At 33.8% G+C, this 17,582-nt stretch overlaps 1 protein-coding gene across 3 annotated transcripts; it reads left to right on the plus strand.

The window, feature by feature from the left end:
- Positions 1–593: 593 nt before the first annotated feature.
- Positions 594–11,519, plus strand: LOC123201896. 3 transcript variants are annotated; one of them, XM_044617475.1, is made up of 22 exons: positions 594–738; positions 1,010–1,854; positions 1,946–2,023; positions 2,114–2,318; positions 2,448–2,562; positions 4,815–4,907; positions 5,064–5,159; positions 5,406–5,498; positions 5,692–5,784; positions 5,883–5,964; positions 6,039–6,098; positions 6,181–6,211; positions 6,432–6,482; positions 7,315–7,525; positions 7,686–7,743; positions 7,909–7,965; positions 8,094–8,339; positions 10,031–10,095; positions 10,190–10,246; positions 10,376–10,469; positions 11,002–11,142; positions 11,223–11,519. In XM_044617475.1, the coding sequence occupies exons 2-22, from the start codon at positions 1,036–1,038 to the stop codon at positions 11,358–11,360; spliced, it is 2,883 nt and encodes a 960-aa protein (XP_044473410.1). In that variant the 5' UTR covers positions 594–738; positions 1,010–1,035; the 3' UTR covers positions 11,361–11,519. The 3 variants fall into 3 exon arrangements, with proteins under 3 accessions (XP_044473410.1, XP_044473411.1, XP_044473409.1); XM_044617476.1 differs by having other exon boundaries at positions 626–907; positions 990–1,854; XM_044617474.1 differs by having other exon boundaries at positions 626–907.
- The last annotated feature ends 6,063 nt before the right edge of the window (positions 11,520–17,582 follow it).

Below are 17,582 nucleotides of genomic sequence, written 5' to 3' on the forward strand. Positions count from 1 at the left end.
AGCGACATCGGCAAGTTGTTCTTCCTATCAAAAACCCTAAATCTAACAAAATCATGCAACCAAATCATGCACAACAAAATCATACTCAACCAAATCAGAGCAAAAAATCAATCCTCAATTTCATTCCTATACCTTAAATCTAACAAAATAACTTTAATAATCTATGAATCATGGAAAAACCAAAATTCTTGCTCATCTACCCTGCCATTGCATCATCGACTTTCTACATCATTGTCGATTGGTGATGAGCAATGTTGACTCTCGTGCATCGATGGTTGCTTGAAAATAGTGAAAGAAAATGTCATTTTTAATCTATGGGTGGTTGCTTGAAATTGTAATAAAAGTATGTTATAAGAGCTTGTCAAGTGCTAACAACTTTTTAGATTTATGCGTATACAGTAGCGAGATCAAAGTTTATGCGTGAATAGTAATCACAAACAGGAATTGGCCAGATATGGGATGTTTCCGAAATTCTTTTCAATTTTTGATAAAAATATTTATACGTTTAGATGTGTGACAATTTTGTGTAAGAGGTTTATTTATTTTTTTGACAAAATTTCAATATCACTTATTAATATATACTTAAAAAGAAAAAAAACCACTAAGTATCTATAACGAAGAATAATGAAATACAGAAGTTGGTTAGAGTACAGACTCGTTTAGTCTTTTCGGATGTTTTAAATAAATTACGGATTCTGCCACTTGCTCCGTTCTGCTAGTCTCTCTGTCACAGTTTTGGTCAGTTTCGTATCGCTTCCCACTTCCAAATTTCACACCGACCAGAAACCCTGCTTTCATTTCTTTTCTAAATAAATAATCCCCAAATTAAACCCTAATTTCTCCGAATCGGATCCCTCCGTTTCAAATCCCTTTTCACAATGCCCCCTTTCTAGTATTCACATTTATGGTTGTTTTTTATTTTTTATTTTTTTAAAGTTTTATTTTGTTCAGTCTCGTTATAAACCCTAAATGTTTTACTTTTGTTATAGATTCATGTATTTTTTTGTAGTTTTTTGCTGATTTGATCGGAGAGGCATGAAGCGAGAGCTGAATAGTGGATTTGGGACTGAGTCTGAACCGGCGGGTTTAGTTGATGTGACTGAGACGCAGTCTCTGACTCGGGAGTTGGCTCAACCGAGTTCGCATGTCGTGAAAGTTGTCAATGACGGTGATAAATTTGGAGTTAATAAAGTTAATGGTGTTATTGTTTATACTCGTGTGAAAAAGTTTCGTAGTAGTGATTCTGATGAATTGTTGGAGAATAATGTTAATAGTCAGAAAATTAAGGGCTTTCAAGAGCTCAAAACGGATGTGGATCAAAGTAATCTAGTGGCGGAAGATGTAATTGATGAGAGTAGAGTAGTTGAAACTGTATTGGAAGAAAATTCTGTGGTAAAAATTGTAGTTGAGACGAGTCAACTGGTTGACATGGTAAATGTTAGTGAAGTTAATTGCGGTTTGGATGTGCCTATGTCCAAGGAAGAACTGATTAGTGAATCAGAGCGTAAGGGAGACTGCAGTGACGGGACTCCATTTGCTGTAAGTGAGATCAGTAGTGTGAAGAATGGTTTGAGAAAAAAGTCGAAGAAGTGGCTTATGCAATCAGAGTTGAAGCAAAAGGGGGAGACTGTTGAAGTTTTGGTTACTCAATCAGAAGGGTTCCAAAATGGAACAATGTCCTTAATAGAAGTTGAGCCAATAGCTGAAGGAAGTGCATTGTCAAATCCCAAAAAGAACATGGAATTGAAAATGTCCAAGAAGATTGTTCTGAATAAGAAGCCAATGACCGTCACAGAGCTTTTTGAGACCGGTTTGCTTGATGGTGTAACAGTTGTTTACATGGGTGGCATTAAGGTTGGTAAACATTCCTGGTTTCTTTTTATTGTGTTTACTGTTATTTCAATATAATGTATAGCTTAAGGCTGATTTTTTTCTCATACACTAGTTTCGGGCATCTGGTCTTCGAGGCACAATCAGAGATGGAGGGATTCTATGTTCATGTTCTTTGTGCAATGGATGCAGAGTAAGTATTGATTTTTTTTGTATAATGTTGTTTAGCATTCGTGAGAGTTGATTAATACCTTAATTAATTGCTTTCTCCCTGTTAATATAGGTCATTCCACCATCCAAATTTGAGATTCATGCTTGTAAACAGTATAGACGCGCCTCACAATATATTTGTTTTGAGAATGGGAAGAGCCTTCTTGAGGTGTTGAGGGCATGCAGAAGCGTTCCTCTTCCCATGCTAGAATCAACGCTGCAGAGTGCTCTTAGTTCTTCACCAGAAGAAAAATCATTCTCCTGTGTGAGATGCAAGGGTGAGTGACTTTTTTTCCTTGTAAAGAATTTATCCATTAAAACATGAAGTTGCTCTGTGGGAAGTCGATAGAAATAGTGATAATACTGCAGTTGATTGTTTGATGTGTTTGGTGCTCATTGATTTCTAGGAACCTTTCCTATAACTTGTGTTGGGAAAATAGGGCCTGGGCCTCTATGCAATGCATGCGCGAGGTCAAAAAAAACTCAGGCCAGCGAGACTTATGTAATGGGCAGAATAGCAAGGTATGTTACTCCTAAGAGTTACCTTGTTCAGCTTTGTGGTTGAAGTCTTGTCTATCATGATTTGTATGATGCGATTTCTTTTGAAAAGGAGGTTTTTTGGACACTTATAGGATATGATACTCATGTCGTATTGTATGTTGCATTTATGCTATAAAAGAGTACACTAATGTAATTAGTTAGAAGGGCAGAATTATTAGGTCCCAATGTCTGGAAACTTGCATAATTTAGTATTTCATAATTGCCCTGTTTGTTTATCTAATTAAAAAAGTTCTGTTCATCAATGCCTATTCCATCTACATCTTCTCCACAACCCCCCCCCCAAAAAAAAAACCAAATTTTTTTTTAATGTCAGGATTTATATCTTCATGGGTTTGATTCTAGTACACTGTTTCAATTTGCAATTTGTTTCACATTTTACTAATGTTAGGTTTTTGAGGATTGAATTTTAGTACTACTTGAGCAGTCTAATCTTTCCTTTAAATAGGTGTTGCAAAGCTCATTCTTAGTATCTCTTCTAGTTGGATTGACTTGAAGGGAAGACAAAGTTTTCCATCAGCAATTTTCTTTGGGAACATTGTTTTTCTCCCTTAAATTTGAAAGTGAAAAGATATGAGTGGGAATGGCTTTTTAGATTAAGTAAATTTATTTTATTTAACTAAAACTTCTATCTAGCTAGGACATTGCAGGAAGTTGTGAGATTGATAAATTTTTTTTCCTTAAGGTTTGAAGTGCATTCTATATATGCACACATACAAAAATGTGAACTATTTAAAATTGATATAATTGCTGTGGCATGGTAGGCTGTTGTAGCTCTAAAGGACCAAGATGAGGAGTTGGTTTGATATCAAATATTTTTTTCATCTGAATCAAAAGGATCTGAGACAGTATTGGAATCCTTTAGGAGAAAAGGGGAAAGCATTTTCAAATGTTTGCAAAAAACAGAAATATTTTATTAGACATTTGTCAATCAGCTTTTAAGTACAGTTAAGTTTCCCAATTGTTTCTAGTGAGTTTTGCCTTGAGCTTTAAATTCTAGAGTTGAGGCAAATAGTATGACCTTCATTTTTTGTCAATGGGTCAGAGTCTCAGATCCCATAGTGTCAGCCACCTACATGTGATATCCCGACTGCTAAAGTGTGTGGGGTCTGGCAGTTACTACCTTGTTTGACCATAATGTACTTACTGGGGGATTCTAAGTCAACAATGGAAAAAAAGGGTTTTCCTTTAGGTTTGAAACATCTTTATAAGAATTCTTTATACAGGAGAGTAAACCTTCTATCCAAAATTTGTGAAAGCGTTGTTCTAAAGGGTTAATTCTACCACATATTTTAGAACCTAAGTGCTGTAGCCTGGTGGGCTGCTGTTGGAAGGGTTCCAACAAACTTTTCTGAATGAGTTATGTTTAATCGTTAATTAATTAGTTTTGTAGACAGTGATAATCTTCCCTCGATTATCTTTTAAGGAAGAGGGAGAAAACTTGTTCGATTCCTTCCATATGTCTTTGGACTTTGATAAGACATATATAGAAGGTCTTGGAAAATCCTTAGAACTTCTTGAACTGTTTTTGCAACACGTGCTCCACACTATCCACAGATTCTCTACAAGTTAATCCCAATAAGAGCTTCAAGCTTTCCAAAAATTATCTTGATTTTGTGATTAACATTTCATTTGTCTGTGTTTTCTTGAAAAAAATACACTTCACAGAATTTCTTTTGTACACAACTTTGATTTGATTAACATTTATTGTTAGAAAGTCGCAGAAGCAGTGCAATTCTTGTGATGGTGAGAGACCTACATAATTGGTTTGACTTGTGTAGTGTTGATGTGGGGATGCCTTATTTTTTGTTGAAGCTGGAGTTCATTTTTTCATATTACAAAGGATGGATATATATATATATATATATTTAAAAATAAAAGAGAGAGAATATATATATATATAAAAGAGAGAGTGTGTATATCTATATATATAAAAATATAAAAGAGAGAGAGAACATTAAATCATCTAAATTAAATGAATTTGAGAAACACATAGATGCATTGTGAATTTTTTGACTTGGGATGCATTTGCTTGCTATGACTTGACACAATGTGATATGACACACAAAATATCGGAGCATTGATTCTGGAATTTTGAGTTTATGAAAACAATTGAAGGTTGCAGGATATATCTGAAGTGAACATTTCCCTATTGTAGATTACAGACAACACTATTATTATCTGAGGACTCTTTTTCCATATCCATCCACTTTCAGGTCATCAGAACTGGATCTGGTCTCAAACTTTACACCAAGTGCTTCAGTGTGTATCACTTCACAGAATAAGCGTCAGAGAAAAAAATCAAGAAAGTCTGTATTCTTTATTTTTGTCAGCATATTTTTTTTTGGTTCCATTTGGCATATTTCTTGTTCTGAATTTTCCCTTCAGTTTCTGGCATTTGAAAGATCTGCTTATTGCTTTGAATATGTATCTAACATAGTCTTCATAATGATGCAAAATTTCAGATTGTTAGAAGCAGATTTGTACTTAAAGTCATCCTCCAAAAGTGCTTCAATGTCTAAGCTTTTAAAAAATAAGAGGCCATGGGAGCTAACAAGAAAGTTGGTACCCTTTCATATTGTTGGTGTTTATTTTTCGGTTTGGCATATCTTTGGGTTAAGATTTTGGCTTCCTTCTTGCAAGTTACTAATTTCTTTCTTTCTTTCATTGAGAAATAATATATGGAAGACATTAAAATTTTATTTTTTATAACGTTTTTTTTTCTTTGTTTTGCTTGCAGGTCAGTATTTAATAGTTGGATTTTATTTATGTTCTTATATAGTTAGTTCCATCTGCATTGCTTTCAGGTCATCAAGACCAGGCTTGATCACAAAGTCATCCATGAGTGCTTCAGTGCATGCATCTCCGCTAAATAAGCATCCAAGGAAGATAATTAAAAAGTTTGTTGACTTTTTGGCTCTAGTTTTTTCCTTTTACTTTTTAACAGTCAAATGATCTTTTTTGTTCTGAAATTGCATGGAGGGCTTAAAGGTGTAGCATAACTAATATTTTCTTCTAATAGTTTTGCTGAATGTAAGATTTTATCAGTATATGTATTCCTTTTTTTCTCTATATAGTTCTGCACTTTTTCAGGTCAAGAAAATCAATGGTGATCTCAAATCCCTTCCAGAGTCCTTTGGCTGCCAGTTCCTTCCCTGATACGAGTCAATGGCAGATAACAACCAAGTTTGTATAATTTTGTATTATAACTTTGGTTAAAGTTATTCTTCTTTCAATTATTGGCTAATAATATCTTTTGTTATTTGGATTTCTATTATCTTCAGACACCAGGGGTTGCATAAATTGGTTTTCGAGGATAGAGGATTGCCAGATGGAACGGATTTAGGGTATAATGCATGTGGACAGGTTGAGCCAAGATCATGCATGCTTGTTTATTTTGGTTTCTTAATTTTCAGTAAGTGATTGACTCTTGTGGACAGAAATTGCTTGAGGGTTATAAGAATGGCTCTGCAATAATTTGTTGTTGCTGCAATTGTGAGGTGCTTTTTGTTGCTGATGGAATTTCATATTGCTCAAGTATTCCGTTATAGATATTGACTTTATTGAAGTTTTAACATGTAGGCCAGCTCCTCACAATTTGAAGCTCACGCAGGTTGGGCTTCTTGCAAAAAACCGTAAGTGTTTGTGAAGTTTTGTAACTTTATGAATCACCCTGTTATTGGTAAATATGTTTCAATTTGTGACTTTTTTTTTTCTTGACAGTTATGCATACACATCTAATGGGGTCTCTCTCCATGAATTGGCTATGTCTCTTTCAAAAGGTTGTAAGTTTCCTTCCATGTATAATGATGACCTGTGCATCATTTGTGCAGATGGTGGGAATCTTTTGCTTTGTGATGGATGCCCGAGGGCCTTTCATAAAGGTAAATTCCTAATGCCTTGGGTATAAATTGAGTGTACATTTGTTTTACAATTGATCTAATCTTAACTCTTAAAATAAATATAGGTCCCTTTTTTCAGCTGGTTTATAGCTTATTTATGAGAAATCTTTTTTTAACAATTTAAGTAAAACATCATTTACTTCCCCACCCCAAGGTTTATGGTTGAAGTTTGTCATTGGGTTTATGTTTAGCAAGTAAAAATCCTATTCCTATTTACCTTCACCACAATGTTGGACTTTTTTATGCTGTGCTTTCGTTCAATAAAAGTTTGCCTAAGCAACTGATGGGGTTTTAATAGTAAAATAATTGGTAGTAAACTTTTTACTGTTATATGTAGGGGAGGTGGGATACTCTGACTTAGTTCTTTTTCTTTAACTTTTGACACCACTCAGTAGCTCACCATTTAATGCAATCCAATGGTTGAAAGTGTTGTTGAGTTTGCATCGAAATAAATACATCTTAACTAACTTTTTTTCAGTCATTATATTGAATTAAATTGAGGGCTATCAAAAGGTGTAAAAAATTTAAGGAAAAAAAAGCACATTATCTTGACCTATATATGCTTTTTCTTTTTATGTTTTTATAAATGATCATTTTGCCCCTTATACTGTTATGGCAATTTTGTTTAATTTTTGAGAAAGACAATTATGAATTTCTTTAAGTTATTTGTATTTCAATAATTCTTCAAGTACATTTTGATTTTATTTGTGCACCTAGTATCTAAAGATATGTGGCATTCAGAAGACTATTAGTTGCCTCGCTAGATATGGACCTTCTGAGTTTATTTAATGAGCAATTCTATTGGTTCATGCAGAATGTGCATCTCTGTCAAGCATTCCTCAAGGTGATTGGTACTGCAACTATTGCCAGAGTACATTTGGGAGAGAAAAGGTTGTGGCACATAATGCCAATGCTGTTGCAGCTGGAAGGATTTCTGGAATTGATCCTATTGATCAGATAGCCAAGAGATGTATTCAAATTGTCAAAAATGTAGAAGCGGAACTTAGTGGATGTGTGCTATGCAGGTTGACACTTTCCACTAGGCTGAACTTTAGTACAGCTTTTTGACTGTCATGACTTTTTTATGTAGTTTATACCATGTTTCTGTAAAAATTTTGTGCTTTTTACAAATTATTGCTTTTTATGTGGCCATAGCTTACAATATTTGTATCTCTTTCTATACAGAGCTTGTGATTTTAGCAAATCAGGATTTGGTCCACGCACAATTTTACTCTGTGATCAGGTACCTATCAGCTTCTCATATTTAGTTGTGCCTATGAGCTGTCAAGTGGTTTGAACTTGGATTGTCGGTTCTTCCCAAAAAAGAAAAAGTAAAATAAATTTTCAGTCTGACTTCTTGTTACGTGATGGATTAATATAACTGATTTGTACACTTTTATTTGTGCAGTGTGAGAAAGAATTTCATGTTGGGTGTTTGAAAAAGCATAAAATGGCAGATTTAAGGGTGCGTTAATAAATGATTATTATTTTACAGTTTGCCTGGAATTACATGGTGTGCATGAATCCTTTATCCTGTACAATGGACATGAACTTCATTTATTAGACAAAAATATTGATATCGTCGCATCACAGGAACTGCCAGAAGGGAAGTGGTTTTGCTGCATGGATTGCAGTTGGATCAATTCTGTTTTGCAGAACTTATTGGTTCAGGAAGCTGAAAAGCTCTCTGATTCTGATTTGAATGCTGTGAAGAAGAAGTATTCAGAAAAAGGTGTTCATATTGATAGTAATATTGATGTAAGATGGAGGCTTCTAAGTGGAAAAGCTACAACTCCTGAAACTCGGTTCTTGCTTTCACAAGCTGTTGCAATCTTCCATGTAAGTATTGGCCGTGCCGTTTCTAGTGTCAAGAGCCTAGAGTGGAATAAGGCTATGACACTAGGCATATCATATCTTCTTCTTCTTCTTTTTTAAGAATGGTTTTAAACTTTTATCTTTCTTTTAAACCTAGAATAACTAAATTTAGGTTGAAGTCTGATATAAATCTTAGGAGAATCACACTTCAAAGTTAGTTTTTGAAATTGGAGAGCCTACAGTTATATAAATCTCACGCTAGTTACTTATATTTTACAGTGTGTGATCTAAGTTTCATACTTTATATTTGGGATTTTAATATATTATCACGCTGTGCAAACCTCGTGTCCATATCGTTTGGGTGTGCAATAGTTTCTTGCTAGCCTTGGACAAACACTACAATATCGGTGTCACCACTTGTGCCACGTGATTGCAACTGAGGGACGTGATGATAATTTTAATATTAAATGATATGAATTTTAGTAAAACCACACTTCAAAAACTAACTGTTAAGATTGGAGAGTCCAAAACTATATAAATTACACACTAGAAGTTCATACTTTTCAATATAAGATCCAAATCTCACATCTTGCACTTGGAATCTTAACAAACTTATATCTAAACAAATAATTTTTAGGTTAATTAAATAGGTGTTTCCCCTTCAAAAATCCCTTGAGGTTTCTAGAATAGCAAAAATCCCTTTGTCGTTAAGTTTTGGCTGTTAAAATAAACAGCAGGAGGGCAATTAGGTATTCATTTTAACTTATAGTAGTTAGGTTTTAACAGGTCACTGATGGTTCACTAACAGCAAGGGGATTTTTGTTATTTGGACACCTAAGAGGGTTCAGTCATGAAATCTTTTACTAAACAATAAACTGTTTCATTCAAGTGGGCAACTCATCCTCCAAAAGCCTCAGAACTTCAGGAATCTTCCAATAATAGTAAAACAAGGTTCATAACAATCACAACCAAAAATAAGGAATCAGAAAATATAGGAATGGGACTTTTAGCAAGAATAAATCAGTGCATCCATTGAAAGTCTAACTCCACCATAAATGTAGAATTGTTGATCCATCAAGGAAGCAAACAAATGATTTTACTTTCTGGGCTTTCCTGGTCTCAATGCGTGGACTCGTGGACATCAACTTATTTCATAAGTCATGGATCACCTTGTCACCCATTTGTGCAACATTAATATTGTGGAAGGAAATATCCATCATTATACTGGATCAATGACTGCTTTAAACTTCTTGTTTCCCTAAGCAAAATTTTCCCTAAGGCTATTTAGAGTGTGTCATTATCAGTGATTTTTTTAATTGCAACCAGATTTCAAATAATGATAGTGGTCAATAAAAGTTTTTTTGTTTGTTTTAAATTAAAACAGGTAGTTATTTGGGCTTTGAATATCTCTCTTAACTAGTGAGTTCTCTCCCTTAAGATTTAATCACTTTCAAGTCTGTCTCTCAAATAGCTCAGTAAATTTTCACCTGGAAGGAAAGTTGAGTGTCCTTCTTGCCTATCGACCTACAATGCTGAAATCAATCACAGTGCATTTGCTAAAATTTGAATTGTAGTTAAATCTTTGAAGTAATTCTGAGATTAATAACTTTAGTGGTGACATAACTTAGTAGTGTATGCCTCCTAGTCATATGTGGATAAAAGAGGATATACTATATGCTTTATACAATTGAGTATTTTTCATTTATTTGTTTCAGGATTGCTTTGACCCTATAGTTGATTCACTAAGCGGACATGACCTTATTCCATCCATGGTTTATGGGTAAGCATATCATTGGTTTTGTTTTCTGGTCCACTTCTGCCAATCTATTTCTGTCAAGTTTAACTTGGTTGTCCCTTTCTTTTGTGTCTCTCAGAAGGAATTTAAGGGGTCAAGAATTTGGGGGGATGTATTGTGCGGTACTGACTGTCAAGTAAGAAACGATCTTCTAATTGACCTCAGGGTTACTCGTTTGCGAGAATATTGACAGTCTCGATCTTCTAATTGAACTAGGGGTTACTCATCTGCAAGAATATTGACAATCCCTTTTGCCACATTGCAGTTCATCTGTTGTATCAGCTGGAATACTACGAGTTTTTGGTCAAGAAGTTGCAGAGCTTCCTTTGGTTGCGACAAGTAAAGTAAATCATGGCAAGGTGAGACTTATAGTACTAACTTATTTTGGTTATTGGCCTCTTTAATCAAAATTATTTTATAGATAGTCTTGTAGTCTCCAAGAAGATGCTATTTTTAAACTTTTACTTGATTTGATGGAATATTTAGATGTCATTCTTTTGTTTGTTCAAATTTTCTAAAATCTCTGATAATTAGATTCATAAGTGTTTTTCTAATTTGTCTGTCTTTTTAGTAACTGCCATATGAAGACATCATATTCTGCTCTGTCTTGCTGCTAAAATTTTCAATTTAAAATTGTGATTTTGGAAATCATGATTTTTGGTAATAATTTATTATTCATGAACTCATATCATGAATACTAGCAGTAGAGGAACATGCAAGTTGTGTATGTTCTAGATATTTTCTGGTAGATTTGGAAACACGGTTTTTGTACAGACCTTTTTTATATAATGTCATGTTCTCTTAGGATTTGAAGTAGTAGTGTCTTGAGGATTTTAACACTTTCATTACTCGTTGCCATACTAGCATAACGTTTATCAATCACTGCAACAGGGCTATTTTCAATTATTGTTCACCTGCATTGAGAAGCTGTTAGCATTCTTGCACGTGAAGACCATTGTTCTCCCAGCTGTCAAAGAAGCAGAATCCATATGGACTGATAAATTTGGTTTCAAGTATATAGATTCAGAAAAGGTATGTTATTCAAGTCTTTCAACATATTTATTTTGCATCAGTCATCATTTTCTCTTACATAAAATAATGTGGTGGTTCAGCTTAGTATGTTCCGAAAAAGTTGCTCCCAGATGGTGACCTTTAAAGGAACATCCATGCTACAGAAAGCAGTTTCGGTGTGTGGAATTGTTAGTAGTACTGAGTCTGCAGAATGCATTAGTGGAGTTGAAGTGGAATGAAGCCCCAATTTTGGGGTGAAGGGGACTTGATTTCATTGTAGTTTTTTAAAATGTATGTATATTATAACTTTAGATATTTGGCGTAGTATGTAAATGTGAAAGTTCATTTTAATTTGTTCATCTGCCATTACCAATTTAGCTGCAGTTGGCTTCTATTCATATTCTGCGTGTAGTTTAACAATTGATTAGCGAAATTCTAGGGATCAATACTATGAATAATATCGATAATATTTCCTTTTTATTGTCTCCAAAAACATACACTTGCCCATTCTGTGTTCATGGATTTCTGATGAAACCATTCACACCCCAATAAAAAAATAAAATAAATAAAGTAAATAAAAAATAAAAAAATTGCAGGTTAGCTTTATAGACAATCTTATTCTTATGAAACAAGTAATTTCATAACTGAACTTACAAAAAGAAAAAAAATTCAAAACTGAAGAATTGGGTTGATCGGGTTTTGGTGGAGAGATTCAGCTCTGCCTACTAACCTAAAATTGGTATATAAATAGAGGTTGCTGATGAATTCAAGCGAGTTAACAATCATTCCAAACAGTGAAGAGGGCGGTCCCATGTAGTAATCAAAGTGATTTTCACCAGCAAAGAATTCCTCCTGCTTGGTTTTCACTCCGTTCGTGCGGGGAAATCCCTGCCTTTGCTCATAAAGATTTTGGAATTTAAAAAAAAAAAAAGAAAGGATTCTCTCTTTTGTGACCAAGAGTCCATCTCAAATACGATGTGGTAGGGTACATGCAAAGAAGCTGAGAATCGGTTTCTCTGTTTCCGTGTGCAATTACCTTCTTTAAACGCCCCACAACTTTACTCTCAATTCAGCAAATTATTATTACAGAAGTAGCATAATTCCCTATTGCTTTCATCATCAATATAATACGTGCACTTCACTGTTTTTGCTTTCATAATAAAGTTTCATCACTCATCTTCTAATATTGAATTCTCACCCATCTCTCCTTTGATGACTCATTCACCATCACTAACAGTTGAAGCTCTAGCCATCAGCTCACCATTGAGGCCCATACATTTTTTTACCTCCCAAGCCTATCATCATTCAAAATATAACCATACCTCACTCCCCTCGCTCTACTCCTGGCCACGGTTCATGAACTGACGGTTCACGGTTAAAAAAAATAAGAACCTTAAACCGTCAATTCTAAAATCTTAAATTAAAATTGAAAATTTTAATTTTTTAATTACAATAATTGAAAGTTAAAAGAAGGGCTTGGAATTGGAAAGAATTTAATAAAATTTGAGAGAATTTGGAATTAGAAATAGAAATTGGAATTAATAAAAAATAAAGAAAAAATTTAATTAAATTTGAGAGAATTTGATTGAAAGATTGAGAGAGTATCAAGAATTGAAAGAATGAGAATGAGAGTAAATGAGAGAGTTTGAAGGATTGAGTGGAAGAGTTGAGAGATTGAATAGATATATATAGGAAAAATTTTAAAAAGGAGGGGTGAAAGAAATTTAGAATTTTTGCAAGGGAGTGCAAAAATTCTGTAGAAAATCTAAAATATGCAGGGAGCCAAGTCCCCTGCATATTTGCAGGGAACCGTTGGTTCCTTTTTTTTCAATTTAAAAAAAAAAATTCAAAAATAAATTAAAATTTCTGGTTCAGATTATGTAAAACGCCGGTTTACCTGTCAGTTCATAAACCGCATGTGAACCGGCGGTTTCACGATTTAAAATTAGGTGAACCGAAACCGAACCGGTAAAATCTGGTTTCAATTTCGGTTTCAGTTTTATCTGGGCTAATTTCGGTCCGGTTCACGGGCCAAACTGGCCCGTGGCCAGGTCTGCCTTGCTCTTTTTTATCTCAATACTATTAACCATGACAATAAAAAACTCTGCCATTTCACTGTTTTCCATCATACTTGCTCACTCCTCCATCCACTCCACCCCCTAGAACAATTTTGAAGTCTATTCTCAATAAGGTTTTTTCTCTTAAGCTCTTTTCCCATTTCAAAATGGTAATTTATCGTAATAGAGTTTCTCTCATTCTGATTGTTGACTCCAAGGGTTTTGCAAATTTCGCTAGTGTGCAAAAGGCAATAGTTGTTTTTCAGACATTAGTCCCTCTAGGACCCTCATTATAATTAACTTTAGTACTTACAAGTTATTATCTTTGTAGACAACCAAGTTTTGGGATTCATTTAACAATTCATACCTTTCTTGCTCATTTAATTTAAATCTAAAGATGGCAACGAGAAAGTGGTAGTACATATTAATAAGAAAAAATTAATATTTCAAGGCTAGGGTTATCTCAACACCATCATACCATGGAATGACAATGCTAATTCCACTGGAGGAACTCTTTATAGGGCTTACTTTACCATAAAAACTCCTTATAGCGCTTTTGTTGCCATCTTTGCTCCAAATTTTTTATTTTTGTTAATGAGGAACCCCACTTGAGTCAAACAATATGATTTGTTGTACAGGATGTGGTTAACCCTATATTTATACATCATATGAATCATGTATATTTGTATCAAATTCGACCATGACATCTTGGGTCAAAAAATTACTTCGTATACTAGTACAATCATACAATAAGTTATTGACTATGATTTAATGACTATGTGACTTATTTTTACTAGTCATGCTCAGAAAATGGTTCTATAATTGTTAATCTATACCAATACCCTAATGACATGACTATCATTGTTACTCACTCTAATGCAATCTTATAACATTCTATAGAGGTATTTGATATACCTATTATGTGATATAATTGCCCAAGTCATGTCACATCTGTGGGGAATAATTCAGTGACTCAGTTTGTATATTAAATGACTCATCTGAATAGTTCGCATGCATACTTTATATTATCACAAATAAAGAAAATAACTTATGCATATGAACAAAAATACTACCCCTTTTATTGATTAGTTATAATAAGTGTATATGTGAGATAAAATGCCTCAGAACAGACAATATGAATGGTTCCTATGACATACACTAACAACCTCCTTACTATGGTCAACCATCGCTAATGACACATCATTCCATCTAATATCTATGGTATCTTGTGACACTAGACTTTATTAAGTTCTACCTTCCTCTCACTAGTTCTTTGAAGAATAAATTATTTCTTTAAAAAAAAATCAATTCGAGCAACAAATACTTTTCACTCTTCGAAGTTGTAAAAATAGTATCCCTTAGTTTCCTTCGGGTACCCCACAAAGATACACTTTTTAGATTTGGTGTTTAACTTGTTCAAAGTCAATTTTTTGACATAAGCTTTACAGCTCCAAATCCATTGGGCTTTTGTCCAGTCCATAACTTGTATAGAGTTTTGTCCATAAATTTAGATGAGACATGGTTTAGTATGCAAACGGTTGTTTCCAAGGCATAGCCCTATAATGACAATAGTAGATATGAGTAACTCATCATGGATTAAACCACTTTTATCAAGGTCCTATTCCTCCATTTAGACATATCATTGTGTTGGGTTGTTCCAAGATGAGTGAGTTGAGATACTATCCCATTCTTCTTCAAGTAGTCTCTAAATTCAAAACTTAGGTACTTACCTCCTCGATCACTTTGGAGAATTTTAATATGTATCCCATGTAGGGTTTTCAATGTGTTAGTAACTGGCAACGTAGTGGAATTTAAAAATTTAAAATTAAAACAATCATGAAAATTGAAACTAGGATACCCATTTTATACATATAATTCATGAACATGTAAAACACACATAGGGTGTTTTAGAGTTATACTTGCATTGGTGGCTCATTCAAAACTTCACATGGCTTAAAATAGTACGTTATCCAACCTTCAGGAGGCGACACCTTAGTATCTACTAGGAGCTTGAACAAAAAAGAGGCAAATCTAGACAAAGAGGCTGTTAGAGCTTTTGACTAGAAATTTTATATTCACGGGAGAAAGTGAGAAGGAACATAAGCTTATAACGGTTAGGACTTTTGTGTTTTATGTGATGTGTATAATTTTTCATGAAAGCATGCCTTATATACATATGTATAAGAATCTTAGCATGATTGGGAAACTTGCGTGTGCATGACTTTTCACAATACCATGTGCTAGTTGACTCAAAGGACATGCACGACCAACACATCATTTTTCATGTTGTGCTAGCTAACACAACTTAATGGAACAATCGACACCTTATCCCACCAAGTGCACGACTGGCATACACCATGCATGGTTGTGCACTTGGTCAATGTATAGTCAAACTAGTTAATTCAACCCTAATAAGTGTTAGTATAGGTGCCCTAGAACCAATCAAATTTGATATTTGTAGATGTAATTATATGTTAATTAATAAAAAGATTTATTGATATTCAATTCATTTGTTGTTATTTACATGACTGTAAGAATAACATGCCTTAGAATGGTAGAACTATAACAAGGGGATTAGACTACTAATCATGAGAACCCTATGTGTACATAAGGTGGTCATTCTAGAAATGTTTATAATCCCAACATTGCAATGAATAAAGGCACGTGCAATGATGATGAGATTATTATAGTATTGAGCGACTTTACTAAAAGTGGCGACAATTCTCACATGTCAAAACTATGTAAATAGTTTGGTGCAACACATGGGTGTACATTATAGATGTGTTTATCAGACTAACTCAACCAGAGGATATCCATATGGATGGTTGCTTTAATGTCTATAGAATAAATCCTCTTACCACTATGGGTGCATGTAATCATTTGACTTAAGGTCGTCAGACTGTCTCATGTAAGGATTGATATGGTTTGATGCTATTCAATATGTTGTCGTAATTAGGATAATTATAAAGATAGTAATAAACCATATCATGAGATATATGAAGGCTATGGTTAATCAATAAAAGATTCGTCACTCTTGAGCACAAGAAAAGACATTTCATATGATAATACTGAATGACATTTATGACTGCTTGAATCTATAACCACAGTGGGATAAAGTTGTAGTCTAATTCGTGTTAGTCATTGATGTGTATCAGTTCATATAGAGGAGCCACTGAGATAGACATATTTCTATGTCTCATATAGAGGATTAAAATGCATGTAACTATGATGTTGTAAAAACTTAAGAGATGTTAGTTGACACTTTGTCGTCTGGCTGGCCATGATCCTTTACTAGAAACCAAGCTTGATTTGTGTCTAGATTCGTTATGAATCTAAACACTGTCAGCTTAATAGAGATCTTCTAGGTCACACGCATAAGAGAGTTGAATTGAACTTAGAGGAGTGGATTTCTTCCAATCGTGTTACTGTTTTCTAGTCATGCATGATTCTGAAATTTTGGAGAATTTTATAAGCACGGTTGGACAATTTACTTATATGCATGACAAAGTTACAAATATCAGTTTAGGCCTATTTTGTTGAATTTGGACTGTATTAACATTTTGTTAAGCTTTGGGGTTGAATTACAATTTTTCAAAGTTTTAGAGACTAGAAAGTTATTTTACACTTGAGATAATAATAATAAAAATTTAATTTTAATTGGTATGTATATGTATAGATGTATGTATGTATGGTATCCAGTACACAATCAATGAACCTTTGTGAATGGTTTTATTTTTGTTTTATTTCATTTTCGGGTTGTAATTCTAAAATAGGCCTACGTTCCTTGCCCTTATCCCTTCTTTTCTTTAGAATAGGTTGTTTTTATTTTCTTATAAATTTGTAACTAGAAAACAAAAAGCCATGTAATAATTGAAGACCAGAAACAAAAGAACAAGCGTGAAGATTTGAAGATAAAGATTTACCTAGGTTGACTAGTCAAACTCCTTTTGGCTCAAGGAGCTTGACATTAGTTATGGTTGTGTACTGACATATTTTATTTTTATGTTGTAAAATGCATGTGTAGGTTTTATCTTGCAAATATCACCTAAAATGCAGCTAAAATTTGATGAGACTAAATAACAAAATCTTCAATTTAAATATTAAGTCTAAGATTTAATTTGTGCATTCCATTATGACACTTTAATTAAGCCTCTATTTGTTAGAACTTTATTCGCCAAAGTAAATGGTACACTTCTACAAATATAATTTCATTTTATGATTTAATGAAATTATACAATGTTATATATGTTATTAATATATATAAACAAGAAAAGACAATACACACACACACACACACACATACACATACATACACTTTACATGTTGCCTTCTAGGACTTAAATATGTCCCAAACAGCTCACCCATGCATGCCCGACACACAAGAATGTGCTTGGTAGACACGAC

Source organism: Mangifera indica, chromosome 18, assembly GCF_011075055.1.
Source record: "Mangifera indica cultivar Alphonso chromosome 18, CATAS_Mindica_2.1, whole genome shotgun sequence".
NCBI lineage: Eukaryota > Viridiplantae > Streptophyta > Magnoliopsida > Sapindales > Anacardiaceae > Mangifera > Mangifera indica.

What these genes read in the sequence shown, in the direction of transcription:
- LOC123201896 (XM_044617475.1), top strand. Translation starts at nt 1,036, where the DNA reads ATGAAGCGAGAGCTGAATAGTGGATTTGGGACTGAGTCTGAACCGGCG. An exon ending in CCATGGGAGCTAACAAGAAA is followed by an intron (nt 5,160 to 5,405) that starts GTTGGTACCCTT and finishes CATTGCTTTCAG; the next exon opens with GTCATCAAGACCAGGCTTGA. An exon ending in CAATTTTACTCTGTGATCAG is followed by an intron (nt 7,744 to 7,908) that starts GTACCTATCAGC and finishes TTATTTGTGCAG; the next exon opens with TGTGAGAAAGAATTTCATGT.